At 44.3% G+C, this 14,636-nt stretch overlaps 1 protein-coding gene across 3 annotated transcripts in view; it reads left to right on the top strand.

The window, feature by feature from the left end:
• mcu (mitochondrial calcium uniporter) overlaps positions 1–14,636 on the top strand; it is a 69,523-nt gene that overhangs the window by 41,709 nt on the left and 13,178 nt on the right. For 2 of the 3 annotated variants that reach the window (XM_080037400.1, XM_080037399.1), the window contains exons 3-9: positions 4,852–4,915; positions 6,647–6,817; positions 7,333–7,437; positions 7,979–8,139; positions 8,753–8,956; positions 9,380–9,496; positions 9,829–14,371. In XM_080037400.1, coding sequence (XP_079893526.1) covers positions 4,852–4,915; positions 6,647–6,817; positions 7,333–7,437; positions 7,979–8,139; positions 8,753–8,956; positions 9,380–9,496; positions 9,829–9,909 — 903 coding nt within the window. In that variant the 3' untranslated portion in view covers positions 9,910–14,371. Of the gene's footprint in view, positions 1–4,851; positions 4,916–6,646; positions 6,818–7,332; positions 7,438–7,978; positions 8,140–8,752; positions 8,957–9,379; positions 9,497–9,828; positions 14,372–14,636 lie in introns of those variants that run through there. The other variant, XR_013845114.1, reaches the window with a different exon arrangement.

The following is a 14,636-nucleotide window of genomic DNA, read 5'->3' as shown; positions in this document are numbered from 1 at the left end:
TAGAGGACGCTGGTGGTGTCATAGAGCACCGGGATCCCGCAGACGGTAACTATTATGTTTTCATCCATCTAAATTTCCTCTGTCCATCATCCCGAAGTGAGTGACGTCGGGAGGAGCTCAGCGCTGATTGACTATCGCGGTGCGGCCGGTGGTGAAAAGTTCAATATTTTCAACTTCTGCGGCGGCCGCTCCGCCCAAGCCGCCCTACGTGAAACGCTCAATGCCCGCCGCCGATTCGCGCTTGTACGTTCACTTTGTATGTAATCTCGCCGTGCGGCCGAGTCTAGTGTGTTCGCACCTTAAGCCACTTGGTTTGTTAAAAAAGACAATAAATAGAGTTCCAAAATGGCGATCGAAGAAAAATTTGCAGTGGTCTCTAGATTTGTAGACATGTATGGAACGTGATGGGCGGAGTTGAAGAAGGGTTACTGGAGTTCTTCTGACTATGCTGTGGGGAGTTCGTCTGACAAAAAAGAAAAAAAGGGACAACTGATGCGCAGTGGGTGTTTGTGTTTTCAAATACAAAAATTAACATAATAAGACATCATGCGTTTTGTCACTGGCACACAAATCTTAAAATAACCCAGTTTCTTTCATTTTTACTTACTTCAATCCACCCCCAAAGCATCTCTCCTCTCTGTGTGGTGTTTTTTTTGTTTTATTTCATCTATTCATTTATTTTTCACCTTAAAACTGACAGGCCTTTGCGAGATTGTTACGGTCGCACTGTGCCCGAGGATGATTAATCTTTACTGCAGATCGATATGGTGTCACTACGTTATGTGAGTGCAGGGGAGGACTCGGTATGTGGCACACAGCCTGGACTGCTGCTGCTGCTTCTGCTAAGAAGCCTTATATTTTCCTCAGAGTGCTACATTTATTGTCATCTCCAACATTACTGTACATCATTATATACTGGTGAATCCACAGGGTCCCTGCTTGCTGCTGCATTTTCTACACCGACAGGGAGATTCTGAATTGTGGAGGGATTTAATTGTTTCTTAATTGAAGGGGGAAAAAAGCACACACGAGGTATGATGAAATGCAGCGGAAGTTAAAGCGCAGTGCAGATGAGAATTGAGACTGGATCAAAAGCAGCACATCAGGATTCGGCCTGAGTAAGAGGCAGAGATGGATGGATGGATGGAGGGAGGGAAGGAGGGAGGGAGGGAGGGAGGGAGAAAGAAAGAAAAAGAGAGAGAGAGAGAGGGAGGCTGAAGGAGAGGGGCAACCCCCCTTTCTAGACGAGGGATTCCTTTTACTGCAGTGATCAGCATCCCTCCGCCCTCCCGTCCCAGCAAGTCTACTGCTCCCTTCTTCCTTTCTGCCTCTCTCTCTCTCTCTCTCTCTGTCTGTCTGTCTGTCTGTCTCTCTCTCTCTCTCTCTCTCTCTCTCTCTCTCTCTCTCTCTCTCTCTCTCTCTCTCTCTCTCTCTCTCTCTCTCTCTCTCTCTCTCTCTCTCTCTGTGTAACCACCACACTACAATCACGTTTCAGTGGGGAGGGATGGTCCGCTGCAGGGTCCAGTATATGCAGCACATGGCTACAAATGTAAGCGCACTCGTGACTCACACCATTTTTTACTCCAGCCTTCATTTATCTATATCACTTCCCCTCTGCCCCTCCATTTATCCTGGCAGTCTTCTTCCTCCTCCTCCCATCCACACCGCCTACCTCTCCACCGGCTCATCTGTCCTCCCTCCCCCCCACCACAGCCACCCCATTTTCTCTCTTTCTTTCTCTCTCTCCGTCTCTTGGCCGTATGACATTGATTCCAAGGTTGCTGTACTATTGACTGCTGCTACACTGTTAAATATTTCAGGCGGCGTTTTGGTGGCTGTTTGCCGAGGGAGAGGAGAGCAGAGGAGGTGCTCAGTTGCTCTGCAACTACTGCTGACAAACAGGCTGGCGAACAGACGGGTGGACACACTAGCGCACACACATGCCACCTGCAAACCCTACAGAGGCACATCCACGCATATGTGTTCCTCTGCAGATGGAACCACTCGCACACACACCCACACTACATTTGCTTATGTCTGCCACTGCCCAGTGTCGGGGGGGGGGGGGGGGGTGTGTGTGTGTGTGTGTGTGGGTCGTTGCTGGTGCTGTTGTGAGTAAATCTTCCCTCCTGGCTTGAGGAGTCTGAAAGTTAATGAATGAGCGACTGCAGACGGTGCAGTTATTCCCGAGCAGCCAAAAACTCCTTTCTCAGCATGTCACCTGATCAGCAGCCTGATTACTGTTTGGGCTCTAGTTGGTGCCACGGGACAGTAATCAGTCCTCATTTAGGACACACACACGCAAGCACACACACACACACACACACACACACACACACACGCGCGCACACACACACACACCGTCATGAACACTATTTTCCCTGTGCTGGCGCTCAGTTTACATTGGACCTCATTGGAGAAGTCCTGCATCACTGCTGCTGCAGTGGAAGCAGTTTCTTGTCATAACTGTTTGTAGAACGCTATGATTGTTTTTCACCATTCCCTGTGAAAAAGAAAAGTTTTCAAGAGTTTTTTATTTGCCGTAGGGAGTCTAGTATGAAGTCGACAGCACAGCAACAGTGGACACTTGGCTCGGCCTCCATCTGTGGACCCCCCCGCTAAGCCTCTGAATGGAGCATGACTAACACATTGTTGCATTGTATGCTGGGTGAAAACAACCTCTATAGGAAGAAATAGGCAGCGGTGGAGATCCCGAGCTCACAAGTTAATTAATGTCAGCCATGGTCAGCTATTGACCATCCATAGCAATTTTCACGGTTGACGATGGGTCCCTAACTGTCATTGTTTGTGTAAATCTAAACGTTATCCCGTCTTCATCATCACTTCTTGTGCTGACAGAGGTCTGACTTGTTTGGATTCGATCTGACAGCTGTGGAGATGTAATTAGTAGTCCGGTTCCCTGATTAACAACAAGGACATTTAATCATGAGCGCTTGATTGGCGGCTGTGTCTGTCAAGGTTGATGCTCAGGTTACATGCTGTCCCATTGCTGGCCCTGTCCTCTTTCCCCAAAACATTTTTTTTTGTGTAATGTTTCCTGTGTCAAACGTCCCCTGTGTAAGACAAAGCAAACCATAAAATGTTCTGAAAGCACCACAGAAATATGAGTCAGATATATAAACCATGAGCCACTACATCACCCTTAAGTCTCATCCTGTGTCCTCCGTGGGATGAAATTGCATTTGAGGCTCTGAGCTTCAACTGCTGGTATATTCCAGAGTTAGCCAGGATATCTGTAGTGTTGAGTAATGATGAAACCTGGCCTCAGAATCCGGAGCCAGCTTTGGCGCTAGCAACCGAGCCCTGATCATGCTGCTCTGAAGTCGGCCATGGAAATGCAGCGACACTTAGACGGGTTTCCACAGTGCTTGTGTGAAGCTCTCTTCCACAGTATAATGTGCAGTTGCAATATGCACAGACACACACACACACACACACACACACACACACACACACACACACACACACACACACACACACACACACACACACACGTACAGTAAATATAGACAAAAACCTGCTCCCCTTTGATGTATTTTGTGTGAAGTCATAAAAGGAGACGCTGTGAGAGCTTTGAATCACTGCTGCTGTGTCGTGGTGTTCGGCTCGATGCGGAGTTGTCATTGTGTACGTATCGTAAATCTGATATTACATTTGCATGCGACTTGAGTTGAGTGCACCAGGCCTCAGTGCCGACTGAGGCCTGGTGGCTGCTTATTGCAATGCAGTCAAGCCTGCTTGAATGCCTCGACAGCGTGAAAGATGTCCTGCGTCTCTAGAAAATGATGGTTTTATGAATATGCGTACTGTATATGCCTCTCCAGGCAAGACATTAATACATAGCACTATGGTGCCACAAATCGCAAGACCACAGGCACCAGTTATTAAACCAGTCAGCAGAGACACAGAGCCTTTTCTTTGTGGTGCATTAGAAACATAATTTGTTTGTGCGAGGGTGCCTTATTAAAAGTGGATTCAGATAAGATCACCCGCTGGAGCTCTTTCTTGCATGATTCCCAATGTCATCGTCACCCTCCTTCGCTATGTGTACGTGTGAGGAGAAGTGACAGCTCCGTCTCAGGCCTTAAAAGGCTCGATCTCAGCCCGGCAGAAGAAGAAAAAAACCTGACAAGCTCTGTAATTCGAAGCAAATGCAGCACATAAGGAAACTCCCACTTCTTCGTGCTAACCGGTTACAGCGAGGGAGAAAATGAGGGCTTTCCCCAAGCTCAGCTTCTTCTGATCGTCTTCCTCCCCTCCCTCCATCTCTGCCTCCCTCCCTGACTCACTCACTCACTCGCTCGCTCGCTCCAGTCTGTGACACAAGTGGAGAATTCCTACTGAACAACCTTGTTTCTATTCCGGCAGCTATTTGGCTGACTTCTTTCTGTGTCTCCCACTGTAGTATTTCCCCTCCCAGTGTTGTTGTTTGTGCCAGGATACTGGTGTATTTTGATGTTAGGGGCTGTGTGTGTTTGTCCATGTCTGTGTGTGTTTATGCGTCATCTAATTTTACAACAATCCAAGACTGGGGAAGCTGCCGTTAGAGCTGTTAATCTATTCTTCTTGGGAGTGGCTCCAGTCTGCATGTTGGAACATTTCTAGAGACCAGAACAGGAGAAGCCATTTTCTAACATAATAGTCATTCAGTCTTGCACATGAAACCATTAGAGAAGTGAATGGCATATAGACTTGATCAGTGTCAGTGTTGCTGAGTGTCACACACTGACTTTCAGCCCCTACTGTTATTTAAAAGAAAGGAAACGTGAGACAGTGGTGCACCAGTGGAATAACCAAGTTGTTGCCCTTTCTCTTCTCTTCTGTCTGCAGGTTTGGAGGGGCGCCCCCTCATGGCACGGCCAAAGACTGTTGTGTACCTCCGCTGCTCCAGAGGGTAAGTCCTACTCTCAGTTCATTTAGTTTTATTCAGGTTCCAGACAAGTATAATGTATCAGGCGTTTCCCTTTTTAAAAAGATTAACCCCGAAACCTCTGCTTCTACACTGAGGCAATCAGTGTAGAATGCAACATTCCTCTAAATCAGTTCTGCATTTAGAGGAATGTTGCATTGATCAGACATCAGCAGCTCATTTGGAGTTAACAGCCAGCCAGCAATCATTAGTATGGACTCTGTCTCGGGGTAGCATCTGCTCGTCTGTGCGAGAGGCGGGAGAGGCGACGGCGGCATCGCAGAACATGCTGATTTGATTTTCAAAGTGTCCATTAATGGCTGTAGCAGAGTGATCCCCACACTTTGAGCGACATGATGAGCGGATGGCGGAGGACAGAGGGGGCAGGTGCAGCAATTGGTTTTGGAATTTACAAAAAATAATGAAAGAGTGGGCGTAAAAATCAAATGTCTGCACCTGTGCGTCTTTGAACACGGCCCACTCTTTCTCTCTCTCGAGCCCCAGCCGGCTGCAGCCTTTTGCCAGCAGGTGATTCCTTCACTTCTTCTTGGTGCGAGCCCAAAACAGATATCTGCTGATTCACTGCAGTGGTTCGTACTAGCAGGAGGCAGAGGTTGGTGGGTGCAGCAAACACAGCCTGGATGGCCTCTGCTATGGGTTTGTGAACCCTCTGTGTTGATATCATGGCACTGCCGTAAGGGGCCACTCAGCGTGATAATTGTACACGCTTTGCGGGCTCATTATAACCAGAGTTTGGTTACGCACCAATGGAGCTGGGTTATAGACCATTATTAGTGTGTGCTAGAAAAAACAAAATGCCGCTGAACAGAACAGCCGACCAGGTCAAGAATGCTAATTATTAAGGAAGTTTTACAAACAAGTACAAACAGTACTGCAGATAAGGGCATACACTGATCACTGAAACACACCCAAGCACCATGAACTTTTGCACACACTCTATGAAAAGCCAGAACCCGTCAAGGAATAAAATAAATTGTATTCTGTACCTTGAGGTTTCTTTGATCGACAGCCCAGCCACACAAGCATCATTTAAAGGTTTTTCCAGCCTTTGTGCGGGAATAAGTCGTCAATAGTTGGTATTAACGAACAAACATAACAGTACTGTGAGGGAGAGGTTAGCAATATTGCACTGTATCGATCATCAGGGCTTTTTTTTCTTTTTCTAATCTATTGGCAATCAAGCAGTGAGTGTGTAGTTCATGCCATGTGTTGATTACAGGTCAAGGTAGAAGGCATATTGTGCTGTCAAAATGATAAGGTCAGATTAAATATAATATTTTCAAATAACCCCTTGAATTTGCCGCTGTTTCAACCTGCCTCATTGTAGATAACGGAAGATACTGTGTGTATTTCAACTGGCATAAAGTTATGCTATCCGGAAGACATGTTCAAGTTCGAAGCATTAAAGTCCCAAACAGCCTGCATGAGTAAGCTATTCACTATTCTGTGTGTGTGTGTGTGTTGGAAAGCTAGTAATCCTGAAGATTCCAAGTATCACTTGACAACACTGAACTAAACAATGTGCTCATCCTTAAGGCCTCCTTATTAGATTCTCTGTCCCTTCAGACACGAGGCAGAGAACATGAATGCTCAGTTAGACCCCCTGGTGTAATTTCTTTATTTTATTTACATTTTCTGCTTATGTGACGTTTGAATTTTTTTTCTTGTCTGTGACCCCCCTACCCCCCTTCACAGAGGTGACGGTGGTGTATCAGAATGGGCTGCCGGTGATCTCAGTCAGTTTGCCTTCCAGGCGAGAGCGCTGTCAGTTCACCCTCAAGCCTCTCAGCGACTGTGTGGGCGTTTTCCTGCAACAGCTCCAGGCGGAGGACAGAGGCATCGACCGAGTAGCCATCTACTCTACGGGTACGTTTACAAAAACCCAAAAGAATAATACTCTACTACACTACACACACACAACCACAGCTGTATCCATTTACCACAGCCAGGTCATACATTTTCACTACTCCACACTTTCTAGTGTTCTCGTATTTTTTTGACGATGTTGAGTGTTCCCGGAGCAACTGAATGTAATCGCCCACTGCATGCAAGTTATTTTTAAGCCCTCACTCGTCTCACAGAGTCCATTATACTGGGACAACTGCTCCTTTAAATCTCTTTAAGTGTGTGTGAGTGCATCGGCTTTTAACCTCTCGTGATCGCCGTACAGCAACATGCCTGAGTATCTAAGTATCTTTGGTATGAGTAAGAGATTTCAAGTGTGTTTTGAGTGGCCGCCCATCAGCGCTCCATCTCACTCACACTGTTCCTCTCTCTCTCTCTCTCTCTCTCTCTCTCTCTCTCTCTCTCTCTCTCTCTCTCTCTCTCTCTCTCTCTCTCTCTCTCTCTCTCTCTCTCTCTCTCTCTCTCTCTCTCTGCAGATGGAGCGAGGGTTGCGTCCTCCACAGGCATAGACATCCTGCTGCTGGGTGATTTTAATCTGGTCATCAACGACACCACACACCTGGTGCGGCCACCGAGGAGAGGTGAGGACCTGGCAGAGCTTGTACCCGTTCGCCTTCATTTCCCCGCCGTTGGCATCACTCTCAATTTGATATGCGTTGTATTGTAGGAGCAACAATTCACCTGACAGTTATTTTTCACATTAACAGCATCCTACAATTATTATTTGTTTTTGTCCAAACAATTTAAAGAAAATAGAGAGAAAAAGAAGAAAATATTAACAAATAAAGAAGATAATTAAAAATAAAGGATAAGAAAAAGTTATAAACATTCTTATATACACAAAGGAAAATTACTTTATTTATTTATATATAAAAATTAAATAATAATAATAATAATAATAATAATAGATGCATACTCATAGGCCTACATACATACATACACATACATATACATACTGTATACATCAGTACACATATATTTATATGGCAATAATAATGATAATAGCTATGACTATACAATAAATAATGGCGTGGTGAGAAGATATTAATAATCACTACCGATTTTTAAGAGGAAGATTAAAGGCCCGTCTTTTGACTTTGTGCGTGTGTTTGTGTGCTTCAGAGCTGTTGCCCCACGAAGATGGAGAAAGGCTGAACGACGTCAAGTTCCTGGTGCAGCAGCTGTACACCACCCTGCGCATTGAGGAGCACCAGCTGGGCAAGGAGCGCGAGCTGATTGGACGGCTGGAGGAACTCAACTCTCAAATCCGCCCCCTGGAGAAGGTCCACCTTTTTCCTTGACACGTTTTCTTATTATGTCGTTTTTTTTGTTTGTTGTAATCGCTTATGCAAGTTCTATGCTGCTCTCAAACCACTGCAGGAGGTTTTCTCTAGAGTAGACCTTTTAGCTTGAATAGCAAAACTGTCCTGACCTTGCCACTAGATAATTAGCATGCTTTTGCATACTTTTCTACTGAATTTCAAAGGCCTGTTTATCATCCTTAAAGTAATTCCCTCTTTATCTTAAAGCTATATGAGCCTATCAGCCCCACAAAACTCTCTCTGTATTTCTCGGTATGGCAGTGTTCATAAACTCAAAGCTCAAGAAGAGTCCACAAAATGTTTCGGTTGTTGATTCTACTGCTATGATAAATCCTCGATGTGCAGCCGAAGGTATAAAATCCATGCGCGATCATGTACTGTATATGCGCTGGTAGTTATTTTTATTGTTCAGACATCCTCATGAGGGCAACAGAAGTTACGCACTATAGCTTCACCACATTATATTTTTCTAAATCGGAAGATGAAGAATGCTGCCAACCTTCTTCAGAGTTTTCAATAGACACGTGTTTCCTATGTTCTATCCTAACTGGCTTCTTCTCTCCTTCTGTGTTAGGTGATGGATGACTTGAGAAGGAAGGCGGAGCGACGTACCACCTGGGTGATGTGGGGCGGCATGGCGTACATGGCCACCCAGTTTGGCATCCTGGCTAGGCTCACCTGGTGGGAGTACTCCTGGGATATCATGGAGCCCGTCACCTACTTTATCACTTACGGCACCGCCATGGCCATGTACTCCTACTATTTGCTTACACGCCAGGTAAGACGCTTTTGTGTGTGTGTGTGTGTCTGTGCATGCGTGCGTGCGTGTGCACACAAACTAAACTAATGTGAAGCATCATTGATTCTTTTGGACATTATGCAGAAACTCCTTTAAGCAACCAGAGAACAAAGCATTACAGTCATTACATCTAATGATTATGTGCTCTTTGCAACACCCTGCACCACATTATAATACGTTTAGCTACAATATCTAAAATGCTGATCTAGTGACACTGAATCTTGTGTTGATGAATTACCACTATTTTTAAAACTCCCAAGGACGTGGAGTCCATTTGATATTGTATTTCTCACTATTGGATGAATGTAGCCCAGGCACTACTAGAAAGCAGAACACATCTGATAAACGGGGCTTCTCTCTCACTACATGCCAAATCTGTGTCTCTCTCTCTATAACCTGCAGGAGTATCTTTACCCCGACGCTAGAGATAGACAGTATCTGCTGTTCTTCCACAAGGGGGTGAAGAGGACACGCTTCGACGTCGTCAAGTACAACCAGCTGAAGGATGATATCGCTGAGGTACAGTCACTTTCTGAAACCCCGGGTGTTTTTTGTCATGTAAAAATTAGTCACAAATAGTGTTTGCATTTTATACAGTGTAATACTTGGATCTGTAACATCTAGACCCAGTATTAGACTGAGTTTCATTCCCCGCTCACTTTCTTCTCCTACTTTTTTCACTCCAATGTGCCTCTCTCTCTCTCTCTCTCTCTCTCTCTCTGACTCTTCTCATCCACCACTCTCTCTCTCTCTCTCTGACTCTTCTCATCCACCACTCTCTCTCTCTCTCTCTCTCTCTCTCTCTCTCTCTCTCTCTCTCTGACTCTTGTCATCCACCACTCTCTCTCCAGGTGGAATTGGATCTGAAGCGTCTTCGGGACCCGCTGCAGCTCCAGCTCCCGATCCAGCAGCCCACCGACAGTAAAAATTGATGGGAAGAGTGAACTCCCTCTCTCATTCAGCGCCTGCAAAACCCCCTTCTCTTCTCTTCCTGTCCCTCTTCCCTCCTGCCATCCAACAAACCCTCTCCCTGCCCGACTAGCTCCCCCGCCCATCCCCCATCCCTCCCACATCCAATAATCCCAACCCTTTATTGAATGTGGGAATTCTTTTTTTCTCTTTTTTTTTCTCTTTTCCTTTCCTGACTGACAACTCAAGTTGGAATCGCAAAGTAAAACAAAACGCTCTAAAGACAAAGAAGCATGGATGGTGAGAACACCGCTAACTGAAAATCTCTCACAGCCGAACGACGGAGAGGATGATATAAAAAAAATAAAGGACAATGATAATGATGATGGACTGGTACTATGGATATTATGCTTCAAGTCTCCAAAAGGACAGCCTGCAGTGTACTCTATGGGGGAGGGGGAGGCAAAAAAGAATTCTCAATTCTTTGGAAACTCCAGAGCAAAAGGACAAGCAGTGGGGGCAGTCATTGCTGAGTGTGTGTGTGTGTGTTGGAAGGGGGGGGGGGACTTTTCAGGGCACACATGGGACACTCTGCGAGGTCGTCACTCTGCAGTTCTCCTTCCTCTAGCAGTCAAACTGTCAGCATGCGCACACACCTGCAGTACTCTCGGTTGGGGCAGACTATCCCACATGTTAAAGTTTACAAGGAAGTCCCAACTGTAGTCGCTCCATCGGGGGGGTAAGGGGGGCCCTCTTCCTTTGGCTGAACTCTGCTGCCTCTCCCTCCCAACGCCTTTCTCCAGGTGACGGACAGCTGTCCCTTCCCCACTTGCAGGACACAGGCATGACCACAGCCTCCTTTTCCTCTTCCTGTTGACGTCCTTTAGCGGCCCGGTCTGTCTGCGCAAGTATGAGAGTACTACTACCGACAACAACAACAACATCACTGTGTGTTCTTTTATTCCAAAAAAAAAACAAAAAAATATTTTGGCACTTTTTATTTTGAAAGCCATAGTATATTTGTTATGAAAAGAATATATAAATATATAGATATATATGTATACAATCAAATAAACAGATGACCAGAGGCTAGTTCTTTTCAGTGGGGGGAGGAACTCTCTTGCAAAACGTCATTTCACCAGAAACGCATTTACATCCTCCGAAGATGTCCTGAAAAGAAAGACCCTCGTTAGTAGTCGCCCACTTTGTCAAACACACACACACACACACACACACACACACACACACACACACACACACACACACACACACACACACACACACACACACACACACACACACACACACACACACACACACACAGAAAGCATTACGCTGTATGCGTTTACTACCTTGAACCATCTGCTTCATATCTTTTCATACCAATATATCCCACTGTAGCTATGTGGGGCTTGGATGTGCGGCTCTCCAGTGCATGGTCCCCAAAGGGCTGGAACAGTGTTGAAGCCAAATCAGGCTGAAAAAAGCTTTGATTGAAATCGACTGTTTTTGAGCAACACAGAATATCGATGTGGAGAGAATACCATGCTTGACCTCTACAATCATCTCATGAATACAAAGATTTCCCAATGTCTCAGACAAACCCACCGACAGAGTTTAATATCTGATCTGATGGACTGATAAGCTTTGAAAGTAGTGACGCTGCAGTAGACAGCAGCAGCCGAAATCGAGTAAATTGCCTGCGATTCCCCAATGTAATTCCCCACTTTTCCAATTAAAAGCATTGGTCTTGGAGGTATACCATTACCATTTTCAAGAATTCTAATGAACTGGTCTTTTAGCTTAGCAGCATGTGATGTGCATTTCAATTTCAGACCTTTTTTCAAATATTAATGTGTAATCCTCCTTTATGAAGCTTGCAGACAAAATAACAAACACATCTACATCTTTAAAAAAAAAAGTTTTCTCCTCCCACTGCCCCCCCCCATCCCCCTGTTCCCTTGATGGCAAGGCAGGGTAGACTGCATGCTGTGGTATGCCCTCAGTAGAAAATTTGTGAATGTGTAGGAGCATTATCGCAATTTTGTACTTAACAGTAATTGGACACTTTTTCTTTGCCACATCTAGCTGAAGTCTCATCCCGCCCCCTCCCCCCCTTTGAATCAAAGGTTATAGAAGCCATATGTTTGTGTTGTCCAATGAATAAAACCTTTGTCAGCCTCACTTGGTTTTTCTGTTCAGGGGGAGGATTGGTGGACCTCTGTCTCTGGTCCCAATAACGTTTCATAAGATAAGAGGTCTCATCGACAATTTTTTTTTCACTCTGAACTGCTGTTGAACACCTCCGCAGAACACAACCACAACATCCTGCCGCGCATAGTTCAAGATCATCTCCTGCTTGTGCTGTGTCTCGTGTGGACAGATGGCTGAATCCTACTCTAATACGGGAACCTTGTGTTTGAAGATTTTCTATTAAAAATGCATGATTTTAGGAAGTCAATCAGAACTTTGCTGTGTAGTTCTCCAGGCAGGATTTGGTTTAATAGCTGTTAATGTGTGTGTGTGTGTGTGTGTGTGTGTGTGTTTGTTTTTTTCTCCGGGGGGGAAAATGGTGCCTTTTGGATGATTGATGATAACGGTGCAGACAATGTAGCAATTTGGTTAAACAGCAATGTTAATCTTCTACTTGGAATGATGCCTTACTATGAAGGAGGGTTCGGTAACACTTTACAATAAGGTACACAAAATTGTAGTACCTACTACACAGATATGTGTTACCTACTACATAGGTTTTTTTTTGTGTTACCTACTACATAGGGTTTTTTTTGTGCTACCTAACACATAGGGTTTTTTTATGGTGTGTTACCTACTACATAAGTTTTTTTTGTATGCTACCTAACACATAGGTTTTTTTTGTGCTACCTAACACATAGGGTTTTTTTTTGTTGTGTTACCTACCACAACTTATGTAGTACGTAACACAAAAACCCATGTGTTAGGTAGCACACAAAAAAACCCTATGTAGTAGGTAACACAAAAAAAACCCTGTGTTTGGTAGCCAAAAAAAAACTTATGTAGTAGGTAACACACCCAAAAAAAACCCTGTGTTTGGTAGCACAAAAAAAAACCCTATGTTGTAGGTAACACAAAAAAAACCTATGTAGTAGGTAACACATATCTATGTAGTAGGTACTACAATTTTGTGTACCTTATTGTAAAGTGTTACCGAGGGTTCCATTTAAAAGCTTAGAAGTGGAAACTAGTCTTGCCGTCTGTGTGTGTGTGTGTGTGTGTGTGAGAGTGAACGTGTGTTTTTTTTCAAGGCGCATCTTGACGAGTGTAAGTGCACTGGGGACAAAGTTCAGATAACCATATCCATGAAACCTTTGGCCCTGATCACTGCCTTGTCGATAGCGATACGAATCAATTCCACCAACATCCCACTTGATAGCACTCCTTAGCTTTAAACTTATACACACACACCATGACACACACACACACAAAGTCACAGCGGTGTTTTCTTGTAGATGCATGTGGGATGTGAAAGAGTTGAGGCCTCCGTCCAATCCTCCCCACTGCTGTTTCCACACAACACTTCTCTTCTCCATCATCACCTCCTCATTTTTTATCACGCCATCCACCGTTTATTGCCTTGTTTTTTTTCTCGTTTCTTTTTCTTTTCTTTTTTTTAAACCAAATATATCAAATATAGGGAAACTTTATTATAAAGAGGGTGTTGCATGAATGTATGTTTACATGAGAAATTATGTGAAAATAAAAAATATATATGATTTATCAAAGAAAAAAAATAAATTGAACTGCAAAGATAATTTAAGAGAACGTTGTTTGTAGAGATTCCTAGTTCTAAAGGGGCAGTGGACAGGGCTGCGTCTTTTAGAATCCCTGCCCTGCCAAATCTGACTTAAATCCCAGCCAACCAAATGCTCAAAACCTCCATCAAACCCCACTACCATCTTCACCTTATTTACTCCCATAAACCCCCTCCCTTCAGCGTGCACTTATACTCCCCACTTAGTGGAAATACACCCTCCAGCCTCGGTGCACCTCTAAAAGGAGGAGACCTCTTGACCTCAGTTACTAACGGGCTTGATATGATGAGTCCAAAGCAAAAGTGTCAGGCGCATTCTGTTTGCTAAATCGGGGGATCGCCTCCCATTCTTGTCCCTATCCACCCGTCATTCACCCTCCGCCTTTTTACCTCCCAAATCACATTATTATTTTATGTTTTTTGAATGTGTGTTATGTTTTGAATACATTGTGTGCTTTTACGTTCTGTTTCAAATGCCTAAAGAGTGAAGCAGGATATATAGGATTGAAATGTTCTCGTTCTTCATTCTGACCTCTTATTGAGTTTTTTTTCTTTTCTTTTTATTCTTCTGTTGGCATATGATGCTGTAATGTTGGCAAAAAAAATAAAATGTAAAATCCTGTACCATTTATGAAATAATGTATAAAAGAGATATGTAATACAATTATCAATAAAATCCTTATCCAGTTTTTGGAGCAGGTGTTCCAGTCAAGTTTTTTGTTGTTGTTGTTGTTCTCTTTGGATGTGCAAAACTCTGTGATTAATGGACATATTACAGATGTTTACCATGTTTGAAGCAGCTTTTTCAAGGTCTTGACCATCTCCTCTGACTGGCCTTGGCCTCCAGCTCTTCCTGTACAGGACATCCTATGAGATAGACCTGTGGAGATAAACCACTTGTATACAATCTGTGCATGAAGCAACACAGGGGGACAATGGTCATCTGAACTGCACTGCAAT

Source organism: Ammodytes marinus (genome assembly GCF_949987685.1).
Source record: "Ammodytes marinus genome assembly, chromosome: 11".
Taxonomy (NCBI): Eukaryota; Metazoa; Chordata; class Actinopteri; order Uranoscopiformes; family Ammodytidae; genus Ammodytes; species Ammodytes marinus.
The sequence above is the reverse complement of the archived record's forward strand: the minus strand, read 5'-3'. Positions and strand labels throughout refer to the sequence as shown.